The sequence below is a fragment of the Apteryx rowi genome, unplaced genomic scaffold, assembly GCF_003343035.1.
Source record: "Apteryx rowi isolate R43461 unplaced genomic scaffold, aptRow1 scaffold_111, whole genome shotgun sequence".
Classification (NCBI taxonomy): domain Eukaryota; kingdom Metazoa; phylum Chordata; class Aves; order Apterygiformes; family Apterygidae; genus Apteryx; species Apteryx rowi.
Genome location: NW_020447320.1, coordinates 1,304,270 through 1,327,831, shown reverse-complemented (window position 1 = coordinate 1,327,831; position 23,562 = coordinate 1,304,270). Strand labels below are relative to the sequence as shown.

General features: G+C 41.0%; 1 protein-coding gene across 4 annotated transcripts in view; it reads left to right on the top strand.

Annotated features, from left to right (window-relative positions):
• FGD3 (FYVE, RhoGEF and PH domain containing 3) overlaps positions 1-22,007 on the top strand; it is a 113,846-nt gene extending 91,839 nt beyond the window's left edge. For 3 of the 4 annotated variants that reach the window (XM_026076682.1, XM_026076701.1, XM_026076708.1), the window contains exons 15-19: positions 1,019-1,081; positions 7,546-7,668; positions 9,604-9,756; positions 12,732-12,872; positions 20,613-22,007. In XM_026076682.1, the coding sequence (XP_025932467.1) occupies positions 1,019-1,081; positions 7,546-7,668; positions 9,604-9,756; positions 12,732-12,872; positions 20,613-20,837 (705 nt within the window). In that variant the 3' untranslated portion in view covers positions 20,838-22,007. The remainder of the gene's footprint in view (positions 1-1,018; positions 1,082-7,545; positions 7,669-9,603; positions 9,757-12,731; positions 12,873-20,612) is intronic. The other variant, XM_026076691.1, reaches the window with a different exon arrangement.
• Positions 22,008-23,562: the final 1,555 nt, after the last annotated feature.

The window sequence follows — 23,562 nt, the reverse complement described above, 5'->3', positions numbered from 1 at the left end:
GGTTTTTGCAGAGGCAGATAGAGGTGGCTGGAGTGAGTACACGTTGCTTCCCCTTTGGTGAGGCTGCTGCTTTCCCTCGGAAAGTCCTCCCGGGCGGTACAGCCCTACGGGGGAGCTGCCGTGATCCAGGCTGCGTTTAGACCCCACCGCCTTGTTTGCTCGCGCTGTTTGTTCTCTGCGGCTGCATGATCGTGTTCGTATATGACTAGTTAGGACGGAGAGCAGAATGGACCCCTCCAGTCTGGTCGCTTCCTCAGTGCTACAGCTCAGGTCGTTTCCAACAGCAGAGGTAAAACCTTTTTGCTTTAAAATGGAGCAGGAAGCTGGAGTGCCAAATGGACTGGAGACTTGGATAAGCTCAAAACATTTGATTGGCAAAGGAAGAGTGGCCTAGAGGTATAACAGGAGACTTGGTCGTGAAGAGTCAAATCTTTTGAGAATAAAGCATCTACAACCCCTGTAAATTAATGACAGATGAAATATCCTTCCTTTTAGGATGTGGTCTGTGATTTCAGTGTGCACAAGCTTGTTGTTAGCCCTCAGGTTTATGTATTGAACATTTATAGATGCCAGTTTGCATTTATATTTTACTTAAGACATTAAGAAATGTCTTGCAATTAAGAAAAAAATTAAATGAGTGCTTTTCGAATGGGGTAAATAGCCTTCCTCCTTCAAATCCACTGACCACACAAAGCACTTGCCCTTTTGGCTTGTAGGGATCAAGTGGAGAAGTGCAATTCAAAATCTGCCAGTTTGTTTTGTACGGTGCTCATGGGGGGCAGGCACGCACGTCAGTGAAAAGCAGACTTGGCAACGCAGTGCCATCTGTACAGTCACCCACTCCATAGCCAACTGAGTATTTGAGGGTGGCTGAGTGCACATGCAACTAAAGTATATTCGCAAGCAGAACAGTTGAGGAGTTAGAGCTAAATTATTCCATGTTTTGTTTTTAACATTTAATATATTTTAGGAAGAATCTCTACACTGAAAGTGTTCTGTGTCATTGTGTTTCCTTCAGATAGCAAGTACCAGCTCTGTCGAATCTATGCCAGGGGCAGATGGTGGTGGTGCATTTGGAGGGGTAAGTGATTTGAAGCTAATACTTTTGGTAGAGCAGGTTTTTTTTTTTTGTTAATGTTTCTTTTGTAGCAGGAAAAAATCAGTTACTTCAGTGCATCTTTTTATATTCTGCTCTTTGTCGCTGCAGCTGTGCTGTTCTTAATTTCTTATCTAAGTTACACCTCCAACTGCTTGCAGAATTTGCACCATCAGTGAATTTAAATCCCCCTGTTCCAGATATGTGCTGCACAAACCGTGAACCTAGATTGAAGGATATGTGTGTGTGTGTGTGTGTGTGTGTATATATATATATATATGTATGTTTGCTTATTTATTTATTTATTTAAAATTTGGGTAGGGAACTATATTGAATACTGGAATAGGGGAGAGAGAAAGAAGGAAGCCTGACTGGTTTATATTGTGTAACTCACAATTTCAACTCCAGAACCAAATTTTGATTAACACTTCTTTCATAGTGTGCTTTTCCTTTTTCTGCCAATATAGAGGAGGACCTGGTAGTGCTTTCATACATCTTTAGCCTTTCAGTGATTGATTGCTACAAAGGCAAAATGTACTTTTAAAAATATTTTTCATTTTGCTCTGCGTAGCACTCTGCTGCTGAATCAAACCAGTGCTGCTTTAAAAAGAGGACTGGAGTCCTTAATAAGGTCTATTTTTTAGCGTTCTTATCTCTCCCTTCTAAAACGTCTTCTGAGAATAACAGATCTTCAGGAAATGCTTTAGGGTCGGCTGAGTTTACTGGGGAGAAAAAAACCCACAGCCAACAACTGCTGAGACATACTATAGGATATCACATATTAGCCTGACCTTTTCAGTAATAAAGGAACCGCTTAGCAGGCTCTTCCAGACCTTTGGCCCAACTTGTGACCTACTGGTAGAGTTTACAGAGTATCAGTGAAAAGTTGCCAAGCTAACTTGTATGAGCAAGAACAGGTTTTGTTAAAAATTAGTGTGCTTGGAATTAATGTACTCTTTACTGTTTATTGTTTGCTCCCATTTTGTATTTTCCCTAAGCAATTTTTGCTTGTTTATAGTCAGCTTCAAAGTCAGTGCCACTGTTATTCGAGTTACAGGTGCTGTAGTGAGCTAGCTACTTAATGAAAAAATGTTTTTAAATAGCATCTAAAAACAAGCACATAAAAATTTCAGTTGATCTTAAAATAAATTTTAGTTCTAACTAAGTAAAAACATAAATATTTGGATCCCTTTAGCTGATGATAGAATTTGTGTCAGTGGTTTGCATAGTATATCTTGACATATTAAGTAATTTTCCTTAACTTGTATATTTAAAGAAAAATTTAAGTTTCATAAATAGAAATAAAAATGGAAATGATCAAAAATGATAAAAGCTAAAAATGCTCTGAATGCATAGTATTGTTTTTTGTATCCCATTCTGCTGTGTTTTAACAAATGGATAACGTCAGTGTGAGCAATGAATTCAGATGTTAGTTGCAGCTTTAAAAAATATTAACCTTTAATGATGACATCCATTTAAAAACATGTTGCTGACTGCATGAGCAAGAGGTACATTTTGTGCTTAGCAGCTTCCACATGCAAACCACTTGGTGGTAGTGGTGGTCAGCAAACCATGTCTCCTTCCTGTGGTTCTGCTGAGCCTGGTGAAGGATCTGCGGGGATCTTGTGCTGCGCGTTAGCATAACCGGGGAGTAAAAACGTAATGCAGGAAGTGCAATCCGCTTGCTGTACAGTATTGTGGTAACTGTTTGCTGCGCTGTTAGCAAGTTCACACAGTTTAATACTAAACTTTCCCTGTGCGTGAGCAAAGTACAACCCAGCGGAAGACTGTCTTGCATACGATCTTGCATGTGATGACATTGGTGTATAGAGAAACAAACCGAATGGTTCTGTGGCATTGCAAAGTATGATTTTTCGTGTACATCCAGCTTTTCCAGAAGCACCTACTGAAGTTCTGCCTCAGTGTGTACGTGTGCCAGTACATCATTTGCAAATGGAAAATACACAGCTGCATAAGCATAATGAGAACAAAAGGATTTGAAACACTTGTTGCTCATGGGTCTGCCCATATAAGCATCTCATCAGCCTGTGTCCCTGCCATGTATTGCGTGTGTAACCTCGAGGTGTGATTTTTAGCTACTGGCCCCTACGTAGGGTGAAATACAGAGCAATTAATAAGTAACAGAAAAACAGTTTCCTGAGCCCATTGTGTTTCTTGCTGTTACTGTGAGGTCTTTGGTGTTTCTTCCCTGCCTTTCAGAAGCCAGTGGAGACTCCAGTGGTTCACTAATGAAGCAGTGTCTGCTTCCCTAACCAGACCAGCCACGGGCCTTGACCTTACAGTCACTTAGCTGTAGAGTTGTACCCATCACTGGGACATACATTCTTTTTTCCACCAGAATTTTAAAATTTGAGGAAAACGCTTGTCAATATCCAGAGAATTCAATCAACTGTAGACTAAAAGCAGATTAGTGGTCAAAACAGCCCAGTCCGAAAGAAGCTGTTTTGTATCCTGTCTCTGAACAGATCTCACACAAGTGTTTGTTCCCATCAGTCTTGCTAACGTCAAAATAGGGCTGCTGGGTACACCAAGAGAGGTGAGCAATATGACAATTATTTAAGTATTTTAGGGTCAAGAGACTCCAGTCAAGGCTAGGGCAGCTTCGTACTAGCTTCCCTCTGAGCATACATCGATGGTGAATAATGTAGCCTGAGTAATGAAGGACACAGTTGCAAAGTGACTGCGTCTTTGATGAATGGGGTTTGTGAATTATAATGCATTTCCTTGTTTTCTACAAGAACCTCTCCCTTCAGATAGTGTATAGTTAGCGTGTGGCACTGTCTGCTTCCTGTGGGACGCGTGGGCAGCCAAGTCCCAGGCTTTTCACAGGGATCGAAGGCAAAGTATCTCTTAATTCTTTCCCAGTATCAGCAGTAAAGTGACATAATAGTGAGTCACTTGGCATCTTTCTTCTGGATTTGCTCACTGGAATTTGCCAAGTTGTAAAGAGAATACAACTCTTGTACTCTCGTCGTACTCTCGTAGTGTTGAGAAGCATTGCTAATATTTGCTAATATTTATCAAACACTTAGACACCTCTTTATAAAGGGCCTTTTTTAATAAAATTAATAGGAAGTGCTTGTACACTACAGTGTGAGCTAAAATGTAATGGTCTAAAAAGCCCATGCACAACTCTCAATAACTTTCCTTCTGAAAATCTTGTCCAATATAATACCCTCTCTGCTATCTTTCCTGTGTCAAATACATGGATCGTGCATTCCTGAAAGCGTACGCTGTCCAGGCTGTATACAGAACAGTATAGAGGAAGTCAAATGAGACCCCTAAGAGGAAATATTCAGCTTAACTCTTATCTGTGTTATAGAAATATGCATTGTAGTGGTGATGGACATTCGCATTGAACTACAAATCAAATTAACCAATTTCTACATGAAGCAATCTGATTCAATTCATGCTGGAGGAGCTGAAGCATTTTTCCTATGCAGGCATGTGCAGGTACTAATCAAAAGCCAAAAACTGATTTTTGTTTAGCATTTTTCAAGATTGCCTTCCAGTAACAGCTCGTAAGACTACTGATGCCTTCATTTATGCTCCTGCAGTTCCAGTAACACTGGTGAAACTAGGTTAACATAAGAATCAAAAGGCTTGTTATTCTATATGCAAATTTTAACTATTAATAGAAAAATATCTAGCACTTATCTAACGACTTAAGGGGAATCCATCCCTAGTCAGTGAAGGAGAAGCAATCTCATAAAAACTAGTGCTAGCATCAAAATCAGAGTTGTAAGTAATTTGTGAGAAATGGATTACTTTAGCCCATATATGTGATAGAAATAAAAATGCTACTCTGTAGATTGCTGCTGATCAGTATAAGTAGATCAAGTTGCCTTAATTATATGACTTACTTGGAGAGGTCTAACACAGTCCGAAAGAACATTTTTCCCAATGATTCATCCAAGGCATTGTTCAGCTGTAATTCAGTGTCGCACTGGTTACATCTGGTTCTTTATAAGCAAAGTGAAATACTGCACTGTTTGCATGGGGGAAAGGGCTTGGCTTTGCAGGCGTTCTGCTTTGCTGAACAATTAGTGTGTGCGTATAGGGGGGTGCAGCGATTTTCCTGAATGAGCAAATCCGTATGACTCTGCTTCACCAAGCTGAGTTGCAAAACATTGTATGTACTTGTATGCAAGTTTGAAACATTGCTTTTGCAGCTGTAGAAAAGATAATAAAAATGAAAGATCCAATTAGAAGTAATTAGTTGTGGTTTCGTTGTGTAATGCCATTACAAGCCAGGGTGGTTTCAATAGCTCTGCTGAAAGACATTGTGCTTTGCTTTGTACCCAGGGGATGTCAGGGCAGAGAGTCAGAGAGGCTGAAAGATGTGAGTGGTGTCAGCAGCAAGGCATCCAGGCCTGTCTATGTCTCCTCATCCTTTTTCAGGGAGAAAAATTTAAATACGGGAGAAGTGAAATGAATGGTTTATAATGTGAAGAGAAACTGGTACATCAGTGATACTTGGGGCCAAGGGAAATGCAAAGGTTAAGAAGAATGAAAGAAATAAAGAGGGGCTGGACTGAATGATGGGGAGGACAACGTGGTTTTCTTCTGCTTGGAAACTTTCTAGCAGAGGTTTGGGGGAAAACAGGCAAGATGATTCAGACCAGGCAGGTAGAATAAAAGGCTCTGAAGGAAGGCTGTGAGAAGTCAGCTTGTGGGTCCCTGCAACTCATTTTGCAATCTCGCTTTCTGGTTCACAAGACTTTCTTCTGGTATACAGCTGAACTTGTTTCTGAACTGCCGTTAATTGCAAGATCAAAGTCTACTTTCTGTCCTCAAAAGTGCCTCTGAGAAATGACACATAGCTCCTGCCCTCACCTTTCCTTTCTGGTGGGACTGAGTTCTCAGGGCTCGCAGTGCTGGTTGCTTTGGTCAGGCTATGCTGCTACACTGTACCATGGGAATTAAAGTTTATGAAACTTGATTTTGAATTGGCCTGAAAATGTGTATTAGTGTCTCCTGTAGGTTAATCATAACAACCAAGGCAGCATCTTTGGGAAAATGGCAGGATTTCCCCTGTGCTGGGAACACTTGCCCAGTGCTCCATGGGCAGCTTCTGCTAATTCAAAATGCTACTGCCTTCCTCCTGCCCCCCGATGCCTGCATCCTGCTCTTAAATAAAGACTTTGAAGAAGGACACATTTGTTGAGCCAATTATTTTTGTTCATGTGAACATTGCAGCTTAAGGTGCACATGTGATTTAAAGGGAAGAGGGGTGTCGGGGAGTCAGTAAATTTATGTAACTTACAGTGGGCCTAACCTTCACCTGGATCTATAGCTTTCTCAAGAGTGCTCTGATCAAATTTAAGAGTATTGAAAATGTGATGCAACTGTGGCTAAGAGCTACACTTGATTTTTGGAGTGCTCTAAAATTTTCAGAAAAAATGTAAAATACCTCTGCTCTTTTGATTTAGAGGAAATGTTTCTTCTTCTGTATTTTTTTAAAAGATTGTCTGAAGCAAGGGTAAATGGAGTTACCAAACCTTTCTTGTGAAGGAACTATGCCAGGAAACATGGTGCAGCACCTTCTTCAGGCTCAGATCTCCGTGCAGATGCTGCCTGGCTGTGGGTAGCACAGGCTGTACCCTCAGGAAGCTGGTCTTCCCTTGCAAGTAACCGTCCTAACTAGGAAGGACGGGTAGTATTTATTTATTTAAAAACAAAAGCAGGGGTCAACTTGAAGTTCTAGATAAGCTGTATTTTTAAGAACTGCACATTGCCTGTGTTAATGCTCTTCAGTTTATCAGAAAATTGTTACAGCAGGCTCCTGGTGTAGGTGTCCCTTCTTGAGGAGCCTAATGTTTCTTCAGGGGCTGGGGAAGAGCCTAAGGAACCTGCTCTCCTGAATTAAGCACCTGAAGTTGGGTGGTGTGAGAATCCACTACCAGCACCATTCGGTTTTCAGGCAAGCCATGTCTCCCAAGCTCCTCACGTCTCCTCCCCTAGAACAGGCACGCTTGCAACATGCTCACAAGGTCAAAAAGATTTACGTTAACCAAATTGCTTTGCACCGAGATGGAAGAAGCGAGTTCCAGAATGAAAGCTTTTCTTGAAAAGACCGTATGGTCAGATCCTGGGGTGGTTTGTTTGTTTGTTTTTTAAACAACAGACTCTGAGATGAAGTATCTCAGTGGCTGTAGGGACACACTTTGGGACAGAGTGGTTTGGAGAATTTTCTCTAACAATCTGAGATCACTTAGTTAACACATGAGAAACTCCTGATGGCTGAGGCAGCACTTCCATTCTAACCTTAGGCCATTAGCGGTGTTAACATGAATTCTTTTCCAAGTGGTCTGAATGGTGTGAAGCCTGGAGAGGATCTTTGTCAACAGGATAATTCTGTGAATTGTTTTGCGATAACTTAACAAAACAAAATAAGACAAAACACGTAATTGTACTTTTCATTTCAGAGTGATTCCTGCAGGAAATCTTCTAAAACCAAGCGAGACAGAGAGAAACAGACTTGCAAGAGCTGCAGCGAAAGCTTTAACTCCATCACTAAAAGGAGGCACCACTGTAAGCAGTGCGGGGCAGTAAGTATCAGAGTGCGCTGAGGTTTTTAATTTCCTCCGCAGAGAGCACTGAAGACAATTTCTGTTTTTTCAGTGCAGGAACCAAAAGACTTTCTGGTTCATGGCAGATCATCGACAGAACAGGTCTTTCCACTTGCTTTACCCACTGGGAGTCGGGAAGCGCAGAGCAAAGCTGGGGTGCAAGAGGCCTAGCCACGGCTGTTTTAAAGACGCATGCTGTGCCTCAGTGGATCAAAAGAGAGGGGGTGCTTCCCCTGGGGCGGGGGTGTATCTGGAGAGGGGATTGTCCGGTGTGCTTTGTCTCTGGAGAAGGATGTCGTTCCAGTAGCCTTCCTTCACGGAACGGCTCTTTCTGGGACGAACACACAATGTTAGAGGGGTGAGATCTCCTTTCTCTAAAGCAGAGTTATGAAGAAGCGCTTACCCCAAGGTGTTGTCCTCCTTCTTGAATATCTGGAAGAGCCAATCCCAGAGATTTAAGGGCTGGTTACTTGAAGGGACTTAAGGCACTTGGACACCCTTCTCCAGCGCAGTTCAGAGACAGCTTAATTCTCTGAGATTTTTCTGGAAATCCCAGTCCCGACTAAGATGAGATTGATTTCTGTAATACGACTTGAAACCTTCCTTCTGTGACTTGAGTTTCACAGTTCAGTGTTCCTAATGTACAGAGTACAGAATATTGTTATTTAAATACCATTATTCATGTGGCAAATGGAGATAAGTTTTCAGCTGAAAAAAGATCTAAATGTATAGTTAGGGAGGTTAAAGAAACCTCAGTCTCGGCATTTGAAATAAAATTACTATGGAGGTGACACTGTTGCACTAGAGCTGGGATTTTCAATCTTCCTTGCTTGTTTTTTAATAACTATTAAAATCATGAAATACACTTCTGGAGGCTTAAAATGTTCTGCTGAAAAGCTCAGTATTAATAAAGAAATGAAATAAAAGCTTTCCCCCATGGACAGAAAGATAACAAGAATTACATTATTAATAATTTAATGTTAAACAGTTGTTGGTTATGCAGTGTTTTTCCGATGTGGCAATAGCGTTCAAATTAAAGAAGTTAATTGCCTCAAGGCAAGACTATAATATTGCTAAAAATGCTAGCTTGCTTTTGTTTATATAACTTGGCAGAATGGTGCTTCATTTAACACTTTCACACAGCACGCTGAATTAAGGCAGTTACCTTTGTATGCCAATTAATGTCCTGCAGTGAAGCATGCAGTAACATACACTTGTAACTGAAAGGCATTTGTGGTGTATTAATATCTGGTAAATTAGGAATGGATGACAAATGCTGCTGACTGCCCGTCCACTGTACCCCAGGGGACCATTTCTCTTCTTGGTGCAGCTGTGCCACAGCAAGTGGTGGAGTTAGAGCTGAAGTGTGAAGCCAGGTTGCACAGCTGTAGATCCATCGCTCTTCACAAGCACTACTTCCATGGGACTGATGTTTCATTGTGTGCTCTTCGCAAATGAGGAAGGGAGTCAAAAGTTGTTAATTTGGCATCAGACAAATAGTTTTTCATGGATAATATATTGGCCAGTGTTCTAGAAACGGACAGGAATTTTGGATGCCTCAGTTCTTAAACTTAGGTCTTTTTTGACGCATAAAGGCTTCTATATAAGGAAAGGAAAGAAAACATGTACGATGTTACTCATAAATATTTCCCAAAAGGCATGCATTTTCTTTAGTAGGTATCTTGATACACAGTACGGGATCACAAAAACGTTAATTCTAATGAGGTAAATAAGGCAAATATAATATTGGCTACTCTATCTTGTGCTTACATTAGCTTTCAGGATTTTATTTAATATCATCCCTTCTGCATTAGCAAAAACATCCCTTCTGCAAGTCACTTTGTTTAGAGTATAAATAAGAACGATTGTGTTTTAATAATGGCTGAGAAGTAAAGCACTGTCTTCCTGATGCAGGTGATCTGTGCAAAATGCTCCGAGTTTAAACCACTTGCAGATAACAGCCGTCATAATCGGGTGTGTAAAGAGTGTTTTCTGCAGCTACCAGGAACCCCTTGCAGCCCTGGTGTCGAAGCGGGAGGAGAACAAAAGAAAAGACTAGCCACAGAGGTAAAGTATTTAGCCGAGAAACTTGCGGTGGACTAGCTGCCCTCAGGAGGTTTTATGGTTGTGGTGGTGGTGGTGTTTGGGGTTTTTTTTGAAGTACTTCGGTTATTTTTTCCCCGCTATATTTGGCCCTGTGGCCTATAACGTGCACTGAATGGGCATGCAGCCTCAATTCTATTCATAAGTGGGTGTGCTTATCATATGTACAGGGATGCACACAGATTTTGTGGCTAAACTTCAACTGTCAAAGTAACAAAAATGAGAAAGAACTTCTGGATTCTTTTCATTATTGTGTGTTTCCAGTCTTTAGTTATTTGCAATAGTCGTTGGCAAAACTTTGCAAAATAAGATTTGTTTTTTCCCTTTTAAGTCCATGTAGAAGTATTCGGGGATAATCTTGCACTCCTTACATTTCACATCATATCAAAATATCATTGGAACAATTTTTTCTTCATTGATCATGCAAAAGCATAGGATCCTTTTTGAAAGACTATCAGGATGCACTGAAACATTCTCAACCCTGCTGTAATGCAGCTTTTTCCAGGACATGACTTTTGCAAATTATACTACATAAGCTACTGCTCCACAATTGCCACAGATGTCACCAGTCTTTATACCATGATAGCAGCACAAATTACCCTTATTTTTTTTTTTAGCAAGAGCAAGAGCAACATTCAAAGTACCTGAATATATTGACAAACCTGTCTGTTTTATCCTCACCCACAACAGCTGAACCTTTTCTTACCAATGCTTTTTCTAGACTGTGGGCAAAGCTGAGAGTACTATTACATGCCACACTTTCTACGGTCCACCTTGAAGAAAAGATTTTTATTTATTTTACCTGTGAAATACAACCAGAAGTCACTGTGTGCTTAAAAGAGGACACGATTCAGTTGAAAGTGGATCCACAGGGGCACATCTTCAGAGGGGTACATCAGGTTCTTGAAAGAGTCACCATGTAAGAACTTACTTCATAGCAAATCATCCTTCCCCTGATATGCTGCCACATACCACCCTGCATTGAAAACTGCCTGGAAAATGGACAAACAGTTGAAGCCTATACGGAAAACCTCTTACCCTGGAAAATGTCTTCTTGGAAACCACTTCTCATAGGCCTTCAAACAGCCTTCCAACATTGTTATACTCCTCGTCAGAGGCAAACTACATGCAAAAGAGCAAGACGGTGCCCGAGCAAGAAACGTAAAGCTGTCAGTGTGTATCCACAACTCCTGTAAAAAATGCTTCCCCAAATAAGGTGGTCTTGGGTGCCACCCCTGTGCTTCCCAGAATGTCTTTCATTCCAGGGTGCTAAATGCCCTGATGGTCACCACACAGGTGAAACTACGCTGGCGTGGTGTGCCCGAACGAACTCTGCGGCTCAGGTCCACTCTGCACCCCCAACCCGTCCAGAATCTCAGAAATACCAGCTGGGGTAAAGCTACAAGCACACATTGCCCTTCCCTGAACTGCTGCGTCCGCAGCGGACAGTGAAGGCTCTGGTTCCGGAGCTTGATACCTTTAAAAACTTCAGATGTGCCATACAGCTGTACCTGCAATTGAAGAGCACTTAATATGCATCAGTAGTCTGTGGTATCTCGCTATGAACTTTCTAGCACTGTTTCAGCAGAGCTGTTTGCCAGTAAAGCGAAAACCTACGCTTACCCATCAGGGAGCTCTGCTAATCTGAAAAGCCAAAAAGCAAACCAGTGAAATGTGACCTATAGCTTTAATTCAGAAAGCAGATTACTGCTGTATAAACCCAAGGAAAAGGGTCATTTTCGTTCATATGCTTAGACTTCTAGCCTTGTGCTAAATCTTCAAAGGATCAGGTAAAATGCAAGAAAATAGTTACACAGAAAAGAAAGATCAGAGCCAGCCTTTTTTTCCCCCCTCCTATTTACATTAAAATTTGTTAATGAGCATAATAGCAGCTGAGGAGTTTGCCACTGTACAAATGCTCTTAGCAGATGCCAGAAATCCTCAAGAGACTTCTGTGTAAAATCTAACATGAACTGGAATTCTCTTTTTCTTCGATTTCTATCAAAAGATGATTTTTTTTTCCAATTTTTTTTTTTGCCACAGAGCTCTCAGATGTGGCTCACCCATACGCAAGAATGTCTGTCAATACCAGTGCTGCAAAAATCAGTTGTTAAGCCTATGCTCTGTTTCAGACTGAAAGACAGCAGTGCAAGTACTTGTATACTTCTTCACCTTTTCAGTCTCGCCTGCTCAGTTTTTATTCCAAATTCCAGACATTTCCCCTGTCCACCCTGTGACAGTAATCTAAAGCAGGCATGGAGAGAACTTGGTACGCTGCTTCTGAAAGGGTGAATCAAATCCACTGAGTACAAACAGAATAAGACTCCAACGTAGAAAGACACTAGCTTTTTTTTGCTGTCCTTTCCCAAAATACCTGCTTTGGGCATGCGAAATGACCCATGCTAGCTGTGCATTGGAGCAGATTGCAAAACGGGGGCAGCGTAAGGCTGGCAGCCTGTGGGGCAGGTGCTGCACAAGAGTCGTTTCTTATTTGCAGGCTCGTGTCCCTTTACCGCTGATGCTGGAGCTGTATCCCACACAGCCTTGCAGCAACACCATGCCCTAGCAAGGCAGCTCGCTTGTCCTGAGACACCTTTTTCATTAATTTAAAATCATCTCCCAGCCACTTTGCTAAGCAAGAAACTAGCTGTGTCATCTTAATCGCCACTCTCAATTTACAGTGTGGAAGTGGAATTTAACATCCTGTCCACTGGGAACAGTAGTTCAGCATCTGCCTCTGTTACATGGAAGTGTGCTATTTCTTGATGGTATATAATGATGATTACACTTTTGTTCAGTTATGGACTACCCAGTATTTGCACTTCGGTATTGTTTGGCTCTGGACAACTTAAATGCAGTGTGTTTTATATTTAATTCTGTGTGTTCTGTCCCCATAAGCATGAATGGAAATAGCACCTTTTTTTTCTTTCTTTTTTCAGAAGCAAAGCATATTGGCAGCTGAAAACAGCCTCTTCAGCAGCTACCTCCAGTTCCTTGAAAAAGGGAAGACTTGGTATAAAATGTGGGTGACCATCCCCAAGACGGAACCTCTTGTTTTGTATCTGCAAGGAAGTAGCCAGGTAAAGTGACATTCATGAGGGTTATCACTCAGCAAAAAGAGCGTAAGTTTAAATATGGCAAACTGAGAAATAGGTCAAAGGATTTGGCTCGATTTCAGCACCAAAAATGAATTGTGGTATTGTGAATTTAGCAAAAAGCCTCAGAGATTTCGGATTTCCTACTTATCTGTAGTTGCTGCTGATATGGTTGTGAGCAAATGTTTGAGCTTACAGCTTTTTTTTTCTTTTTTAACAAAGAAGGACAAAGCAATGATAATTACTTCAGTTACATTTTGTTTTCCGGAGATTTCAGACAGGTATATTCAAAAGTTTTATTACCCTGTCATTGGGGAAAGCAATTTCCCATAAAATGTGTAGAGCTGCAAAGTGGTATGAATATGGCAAATACTGGTTCAAGCCTTTTTATTATTACTTTTATTATTATTATTATTATTATTCCTGTTCTAGTTCTGGGTTGAGGGCGGAGGCATCTTTGGAAATGTAGATGTTCTGCTTAGCCTGGAAAGTATGTGGCAAAGCTGCTGTCATAGCCTTATCTGATCTTATCTTTACTTGAAATAATTACATTGTGGTAAGCGTTTACTTTTAAAAGTGCACTGTTGAAGCTAACTAGCATTTATGCGTGATGAAAGTCAAATAAACTCTAAGATAGAAATTCAAATCATGCTTCTTTAACGCTGGTAATGTAGGTTGACAATGCTGAAATGAAATCCCCCTGCTCATGTTTTATATTTGGCATGTTTATCTATGGCTTTGTTTTATCTCATGGATGTTGGGGTGGAAGAAGGAATGTGGGCTGAATTCAGCGCTGCCCTGGTGTAATCGCAGTTGTACGGAGGGGTTGCTTTTGATTAGCATCAGTTTGTGTGGCTGTAACTGGGAACAGCCTGGGAACAGCAGCTGTCAATAACCCTTATCTCCTGTAAATGATAACTGCTTCATTTTTTAATTACTTTTTGAATACTCTCCATGATTTTATAAAGCTATTCAAAGTAAAGTTTACCCAGTAGCAAATGCTCAACAACAAGCGCACATCATCCCTATAATTGTGCTTGTTTTGCTTGTTAAAAAGAGCACCTTTGGTTTTAAACAAATATTTTGGAATGTTTTAAGCATAGCGCTCAAGAAGCTGAGAGCTTGAATTCGGCATTTCAGACACAGGCCGACTTGGCTTCATCTAGAATTCAAACCCCACACTGGGTAAGCGTCCAAATTTTCCCATGGGCGGTGAGCTACCTGAGTTCCGTTCTAGTCAACAAGAGATGCATGACTGAAATCACAAGCTGAAAGAGCAAACTGCCTTAGAGAAAACACTAAAACTAATGCGACAAAACCGGTCTTTAGATCTATGCGGAGTCACTGTCTGGGGAAAGTAAAAAGCTTTAAAAAGCAAAGCAGAGAGAATGACTTCACTGCAAAACTTGTCAAGTGATGTGAAAACTGCACCTCTGCAGAGGACCAGTGCAAACCAAACCAAAATGTGTCGTTGGCCTCAGTTCTGTCAGGGCCAGGAGCAAGCCGTGTGCTGACTGGAGCATATATTAAAATAAATACACTTCGAGTATTCTCCAACCTCTTGTGTTTTACTGGATACGTTCATTCATCCTAACACACAGGTGAGCTTGGGGGAAGAGGGCGAGAATCAAGGGGAAGAGCTGTAGGTTCTCCAGCCTTCCGCACCCAAGAGCAACATGTGTCATCCAAGAGGTGACTGGAACCAGAAGTTAAGATAAAGCAGCTCCTCTTACATGGTATGACCTAGAATGGGAATTTGTCCTAGTGCCCAACCAGTTGTCTCAGGGCAGTGTTGGTGATAACCATGGGACATAAAACAGCTGTATTTAGTGCGCAGCAGAGTGATGCCTGGTTGTCCAGGCCCCCTCCTGCAAGCAATGCAGAACCAGGGTTGGAAGCTGGAGGAACTTCTGTGCTTCAGATGCTGTGTTCTTTCCTCCGTGTACTCCCACATTTGATCTTGAGCCTCTGTTGATATTATTAATAGGAGGCTATACTTTATGGGGAAAGGGTGCCTTTGACACTGACTGTCGATTTTATGACAGTTAAATTTAGTGGTTAGTTTCTTCAACTATTTCAGATGTGAGATAAATCACCCAATAAAGCAGCAAGAAAGCATATAGGACAAGGTTAATCTGTCTTACATTCAATAACCAAGCCTGAATTTACTATCAGGAATCAATGGTTGCTGGCTGAGACTACGAACAATAAAAATGAGTCCCTACTTCAAGTGCCTACCATTCCCACTCATATGCTTTCTGCAATTTGCATCTAGTTGAAGAAAAAAATTATGGAGCAATCCAGCTTCCATCCTTAATATTAACTTGATTTTCATATTAGTTCCGATTTACATAATATGCACTAGACTTTTGAGAAAAAGCTCTTTCAGAAGTTCCATCCTCACAGCTGAGTGTTAGGAATCCACTCGTTTTTGAATGTTATTTTCCCAAGCATAATTTCCTGTTTTGTACAAAAATCTCGTTGCGTCTAACAAACCTCCTTGGAGAGGCATGACTGCTGAGAGCATAACAGAAATTTAAAAGGATCAGTTAATTGTATCACATTAATTCTGTGACTTAACATTTGAACTTTTTATAAATATGTGAAATACTAGATGTTACAGAATCATTAGTCTTGGTTGCTGAATAAGACACCACAGCCCACCAGAGAGAAACATAGGCCATTTCTTAAGAAAGCAAAACTGTTATTCTAGTTGGAAGTTGTGGTAGCAAATTGTTTTCATGGAGCATCTAAGTGCAGGGCTTGCCATTGCTGAACAAACAGCATATCCATTGCAAAAGTTTTCTTTCCAAAAAGGTTAAAAAAAAGGGGGGGGGGAGAGGAAGCACTTCAGTGCCTAAAAAAGAAGTGCCTTTTGGGAATCATGTTGCCAACAATGGCATTAAAGGTCTTGCAAAACAGACCAAATGAAGTGTGAACATAAAAGTTTTGTGTGTGCAAGAGTTGAGGGATTATTTTTAAAAAGAACAAGAAGAATGGCTGCCTCATGGGAAGGAGGAGTAAGCCAAACTAAAACTGGTGCTCTTGATACAGTGAAAGCCCTGACAGCTTTCATCCTCTGCACCCCCATTTCTCACACTGAAGAAGGGATTCCAGTACAAATGGAAATAGGACTCTCAGCCTTCAGAATAGCAAGAGCAAGAAAACTGCTCTTGTGCGTTTTACTTGTTCCAAGAGGATGAAATTAATCCCCTGAGTATTCACAGCTTGTTTTGTGTGAGGCTTTATGCATGAGAATAAAATTCACAGCTTATTTATGTACAGAAGTCATACCAATTTCATTTGTCCTCAAACTGAAACTGAATCTGCGCAACTTGTCATGTTTATCTGAGTAGAAATAAAAGAATTTGCTTCAAAACCTTGTAAGAAAAGATAGAAATGGATATAGAAATCAGTGCTTTGTTTTGAAGATACAGGTTGGAACTTCTCGTTCTGCCTCTGTTGGCCTGTAGGATGCAGAACTAGATCCAGAGCTCTGACACCAACTTGCTTGCATGGCGTTGAGAAATGCAGATTTAAGGAGTCCCGGTTAGCTATGGCAGTAGTGAATTTGGGGGAAACACAGAGAGTAAATCTCCAGATAGTGAGAGCTAGTGTATATAATAATACCAGACTTGTTCCAAGCCAAAATTGTGGTTTTTTAAACCTCCTAAGAAAAGTTTTTTATTCATCATATAGATTAATGTGATTTGCTCCTGGAAAATATGAGAGTAGCTGAGGTTGAAGTGGTGCTCAGGCCTTTGGAGAAATATCTTCATGGCTTGTTCGTTGACCTTGTTTAGGTGAAGCTTTAATTGGCTCTGCAAGAAACTGCGTCCGTCTTTCTCCATGGTTCTGCAGAGCTTTGCGTCTTGGCGTGGGATCAAATCTGGGCAGTCTTTCACTGACTTTTGCAGGCTTTGCACTAGGCCTTAAGTGGGTAGGGAGTGAGTCGGGGGTGGAAAAAACAGAGGGATTTTTCTAAGCCTACTCAAAAGAAGCAGGGGAAAATGACAGAGGCCCATCGATGGGTATCTGTTGTTTTGTATATTTGCATAAGAGGGCTTATACACTGCGAACAGGAAGGATGTCTAGTGGGAGAGGGGTGTCTGTATTGAGGGGTGCTCGAGTGGTGGTGCTTCCTCCATGGCCGAACTGGGCTGTCCATTTCCAGATCCTAGGCCCTGGCTGTTGTAATGGCTATAATAGAGCAATAAATAAACCCTGCTGTTACTGCCTAAGTAAATGTCTCACTGGCATTATGCTGCTTAGAGTCAATACAAGAGTGCCCGGTGCATGTGATTAGTGACAGTATTACATGTCCGGTAGATTTTTGCCTGTCACTGGTGATCTCTGGAAAATGACTGAAATCAACCCTAAAGAGAAGCTTTTCTTAGCATTGTGTAGTTTGGTTTGATGAAATATTCGTGTCGTGTAACCATAGTTTGCTCCTTAATCCAGTGGGCACTTAAAAACAGAATATGACTGTCATGCTGTCATGCTATGAAGGTTCGATAGCAACGACTGAGACAGTAATATAATAATAATAAAAAAGGATGTTTATTTCCTCACACAAGTTCTTGGATTAGTAACATCCATTAAAATAATGCGATTACTAATTTAGGAAGGATAACACAAAACCATCAGTTACTAATTTAGAAAGGATAACCTGAAACCGTCGATTACTGCGTTATTAATTGGAAGGACTGCTTATCCCTACTTGAAAGCTAGCTTGTTCACCCTCCTAGTGAGAGGACTCTCAACCTCGAGGAGTTACCTTCACCCAGCGTCCCAGGAAAAGGGGAGGGGGGGAATTCTCACGGTCCAGCCGGAGAGGATGATCAGGTCACGTTCCGTCCCTGCTCAAACTCTCCTGGCTCCCAAGTCTCTTTTTATGCGGCTGGGGCTCTGGGCAAACACTGCTTTTGCTGACTTTTAGCAAGTTTCACAATCACAGGGCTGTTTGTTTGTCTGCTTGGGAGGACCCTGCTAGCGAGGCAAGACCACAACACCTCCGTATTGCTTCTTCCCTCCCCGGGGGTCCGTGCAGATTCCAGGTGGCAGACTTCTTCAGTCTTGTTAATGCTGCCATTCCGCAGCCTTGCGCATATCGGTTGGTAGACGACTTTAGTCCTGTTAAGTCCTCTGTTCAACAGCTTTGTGCAGGTCAGCTCTTGTGCTCTCAGTTCTTCTGCATATCAATTGACAAACTTCAGTCCTGTTAACTCTTCACTCGCCTGTCAATGACATTTACCTCTGTGTAAGGATCCAGCACCAGGTCTGCAAATCCCACTTACACACTCAGTGTAGGGCTGAAATTCCTTACAGGCACAGAAGGGCCCCTGAGTTGGGAGATTCCAGGTAGGGAGAAGGATTTTGTGGCACAAGATTTCCTGAGATGCTCATGATCCCACAGGGAGAAGATCACTGATTGGGAGTGTGATATTACTAGAGGCTGAGTACTTTAGTAGTGCAGCTTTACAGACATAACTAAAATCCCTTCCGTTTGGATCAGGCAGGCACATAAAAGTTGACAAATGGATCATATTAAGAAAAGGGAGGAAGAAAGACCAAAGGCAATCTGTTTAATTTGCATGTGTCTGCACATACTGTGTAGGTGTAACAGGTACAAGTCAAACATCAGTTTGCTCCTATGCTGCAATTCTTGACTACAAATGACATAATTTTTCACTGTCATGGGCAAGCTCCAATTTTACATGTGATAAGTCTTAGTGTCTATTCTTCTAAAACATAAATACAAGATCAGCAAAAGAGACATGTGGTTGAGCTTGCAAGGCCTCCTCTTGTGCATTTTGTGCCCCACAGTCCCATATTTGCTTGCTTTAATGCTGCCATGTGTCCAGCTCTAGAGCTGCTCTGTGTGTGCTGGTTTTAACTTTTGCATATGCCAGGCCTCCGTGTTTGTATGGACGCAGCTGTGGTGTCAGGATCTAGAAATTTGTGTGCTGTTTTTAACACAATGACTTGTACCTAAAATAGGAATCAGATTCTTTAGTTTTTGATGCAAAATTGCCGTAAATCTCCTTGACCAATGTTCCATCTTCAAGCAGATTGGCCCTTATTTTTTTGCATAATAATAACAAATAGTAGATTAATAAATCAGGAAGTCTGTATTAATTTAATAAACTCTGTAGAGACATTTTTGGTTGTGTGCTTTTTGCCTCTTGGGTAAGTGCATGTGTTCGTACTGATTTAAGCAGTTCTGAGATTTGAATTTCTTCAGCCTAAATGTCAGAAAAGTGTATTTTTAATTCCTGTTGTTCTCAGAGCTGTGGTTCACTTCCAGATCTACTATGTCACCTGCGTTCGGTATGGGATGGCAGAGGAATGCCTTTGTCTCTTTTTCACAGATGTGTTAACTTTGGGTACAGAGGCATTGAACTTGAGTAGGCTGCTACACAAGTTGCTGCTACACGAGGCAACAGCTCCTTCCAGATGCTTGATGCCTGTGTGGCTTGGCCTTCAGTTTTAGGCACCCGCCTTTGGAAAATGCTTTGGGACTTGCAGCTGGCCTCAGTTGAAACAAGTTGCTTGCTCTTTGCCTACTTGGTCATGACACGCCTTGTCCTCCCAAAGTACTCCTTGCTTAAAGCTTTGTGGAGGAGTTGGTTCACACTCAAGATGTGACTGTTAGAGAGCTGTATTGCTCCTTAGATCTGTGAGTTAATCTGTCCTTTAAAGGATGTCTAAAAACCTGAGCTTTGACTTTTCTTGACAACCCTAAAAGGGTTCATAAATAACCCAAGATCTTCTGAGAAGATTCATTGATTTAAATCTGAAATTCTCTTTTATTTCAAAGTCTCTTCCCTTGTAGCTGTGTTTGTGGCTCTCAGTGCGCAGCTCTGCTTATTTGTCATCTTTTAACCAAACACGGATATCCCTTGGAGTTCAAGGGGACTACATTCAACTGTTCTTTAGCTGATCCAACTGTTACAGCTGTATTTGATTGCCTGTACCTGATAAAAAGTTTTTTAGAAGTTGGCAAAAGGCAGAATATGCAAGTTATGTGAAGTTACGTAAAAATCCCCAGTCATGCTATTGCTGGATCTGGATTCTTACCACGAAAGGGAATCTCTTGAAGAAGAAGAATAAAGCACTGATAAATCATTTTCTTTTCTTGTCTTATGTTAAACAGTCAGTACCGTCTGTTATCTGTTTTCTAAGCTACATCACTGACCTGGGAACAGAATGTAAGTGTACTCTGTAAGTGCATTCAGGTGCTTATTTAAGTGTGTGTGTGTGTGCGTGCACGCATGCGTGCCTGCCACAGAGGTCCCAGAGAGCTGGTCTGTGCTGTCGCTCGTGATGGCCCTTGTCACAGAAGGGAACTGGTAGAAGTGAGAAGGCACAAGAAGGCACTGAGGCTTGTGAATTGTTATACCGTAACGGCTAAATTCCCATTTTGTTCACTACGTGAGCAGGGATATCAGACTATGACCTTCGTAGGGAAGGGTTCATCAGCTAGCTGGCCACGTGGAGACAACTGTGCAATTTCATGAGAGCTGCAGTGTAGCTGCCCAGCCTGCGGTTGTTGCCTGACTACCATGTCTTGGGTGCTGGGCTCTGCATCTCCAAATACATCTTAGCTTTTCTTGGTGTTACGGACAGGAAAGCTGTCTTCCTTGTGAAGTGTCCCCTCACTCCTACCATTTCAAATATAATTTGTTGCTGGATTTTTACATTTCCTATTTCTTCTTCTTTTAGGATGGACGGAGCCCGCGTCCTATTCCTCTGCCTGGGTATGAAGTCAGTTTACCAGGTTCTGGTGAGAAGTTTGAAGTGAAACATGTTTTTAAGCTTTGTCAGTCCCAGCAGACTATATATTTCAGTGCAGAAGATGAAGAACTGCAGATGAAATGGATGGAAATTCTCACCAAAGCAGCCAAAGGGGAAACTGAAGATACAGCTGAAGGACTCGGCAATCCATAGAGCAAGTCCCATTTAGTTTCTTTTGTACATGCTATAAACCATCACTTGAATTTGGTATTCATGGCACTTTGGAATCTGTATGGCTTTATATTTTCATGTGTCTGCATAGGAAATTCAGTGGTTTCTCTCCTTTTATTGTACATTTCTCACGTACAGTAGTTATCTGGCATATATTATGTTAAAGGAAAAGATAGTTGTAGTTGTTGGTGGTGTTGATGCTGGTTTTAAAACAAAAGACAAGGAGAAAAGCATTAATTTTGTCAAAGGTAATGGAAAATCATCAGTCTCTTGTTTTCCTAAATGTATATTTTCCAGTCCTTTTGATTGCTGTTCAGTGCAGGATGTGTATAGTCTGTGATTAGTTCTATAATGCTGCCTTTAAGTTAAATGTTGTAAAGGCTTGTGCTGGCCACTGACATTCCGTTCTCTGTCCTTGCCTCCTGGTAAAAGGTCTGTGTGAAGTGTGAGCAATGTACTGAATATTTTCTTTGCCGAAACTTTGTCTCTGCTACTTTGAGATGACCTGTTTGCAAGACAAATACTGTAGAAGGGACTTTTAAAAATGACTGCCGACTGTGCAGAAAAGAACATTAAGAAGCCTCATTAATTTTAAGCCTTTATAATATTGTTTTGTTTTCTTTTGAAGCCAACACCTTCCTTACTTCTATTTGAACCCACTTTTATGTAAGTGAACAAATGTTTTATACTGCAAACTGGGTTATGATCAATAAACAAGAACATTTTTAGTACACGCAGTACAAAAAGGTGACTTTTTTGTTGGTTAATTTAAAAGTGACCTAGGATTTATTTATATAATTTGTAAATAATGTTTCATAAGTATTTTAAGAATTTTTAAAAGATCTGAGCTAATCACAGGATTTAGTGCATAGAATAAGAGATATTTGTATGAACTGAATTTGTAATTTAATTTTCCTGTTCACCTGTATTTGTCTTATTTTCGAACTTAAGTGCTTATCTATTTAAATAAAAATTCATGCAGTTAACTCCTGAGCCAGATCTCCAAGGCACAGCAAGCTTTAGGTCAACATTTAACATAGGGTTTTTTGTTGTTTTTTTTTTTAAAAAAAGGAATGTCTGTTCCTAGTGGTAGCAAGCATGTAGTACTGATAAAAATGAAATAAAATCTGTCACAGTACTGTGGTTTTTAAATGGTTTGGTTTAACTTTTGTTTCCTCTTCAGCCTTCTACATTTTCTGATATTGGTAGAAAGAAACAGCTGCTCCATACAGCCAGAGTTTCAGTTAGGATTGTTGAAAATTAGTGATCTGCGTAAGTGAGTATTTCTCATACCTACAGAAAAGGATATGGTTGGTTCTTTTTATATTGATTTAATAAATCATATACCTGAAGTTTGTGATGCTAAAAAATAGAAGCTGTGTATTTAAACAGCTACTGTTAAAATTTCATGCGCTTTCCACCCCCCCAAGCAATTAGCATGAAAAATGTTTCTTACAAGGTAATTTTTATCATATAGGTTATGAAAAGGAATTCTTTTCAGTGTATGTAATTTCCTCCCCCCAGCATTCCTCCAATTGTAGCAATTTAGAACGCGCTTGCCTTGAAAATTCACTTTTTGTAATCCTGCTGTCTTTTTTTCAGTTTTTCTTTTATTTCTCCCCTTGCTTTTTACTTTTTTCTTTGTTGCCAAGAGAGAAATAGGAAGGAAAAACGGTGAACCAAAACAAAGGGAATAAGTCTTTCATTTTTCTAGTTTTACTAATGAAGAAAAAACCTTCAGCAAACATTTTTTGCATTTTTTGATAAGCATTTTGTTCTTTTGCTTATAAAGAACTATGTCAAAATACACCTCTAATCATTTTATACCCCTCAGTTCACCTGCTGCCACAGATTAAAAAATAAAAAATATAAAAAAAGTAAAAAGTAAAAAAAAAAAATCTTTGTAATCTGCCTGGAACAATAACACCTGAGGGCACCAGCAGGCATCTGGGTCCTGGTTCTCATGGAGCAAGTTCATGGCCAGTGCAGCTTTCCATGGACAATGGGGAATGTGCGCTTGATAACGAAACCCCAAACCATCAAGAACCTTTATAGGTTAAAGCCAGCAACTTAAACTCTGTCTGGAAAACTAGTGTGAGCCCATCGCAGATCCCAGAGCTCTGCTGCTGTTTGGTAATAGCCTGAAAATCCTCAGCCTAAGATGAAGCAGCTAATGGTGTTACAGGCTGGGATCTCCTTCCCCCAGCTGTGCGCAGCAGTGTGACCGGTGTCCACATCTGCAGCACCTCTCCAGTTACCTTTTGCCGAAGCCTGGTGTATGTCCCAGTGAAGCTGGTGGAACAGTCCCACTGACCACAGCTGGGGTCGCATCCCGTCTGAGTGAGCTAACCCTCATCCTTGCTGAGGCATTATGCAGGCTTTGGGCCAGTCTTTCCTGTCCTTGGGACACGGGTGAGTTACTTACATAAATGGATTCAGTGATGAGAAGGTTGAGAACATAATTCTGGGAAATGAATCTGTGAGGAAATGAGTGCATGTCTCTTAAGAATACATTAAATAACCGCTTCGGACTTGCTTGTATCCTGGTTAATTCACATGTCCTGCCACATCAAGAAACGAGGCTGCCTTCTTTAATGTACGATTACAAAGGAAGATGTTAAAAATGATGGTGATCTAGTTGACATGATGATGAACAAGCTTTTCAAAACTGCAATCAGCTAAGGTAAGCGGGTTCCCTGAGCTCCCA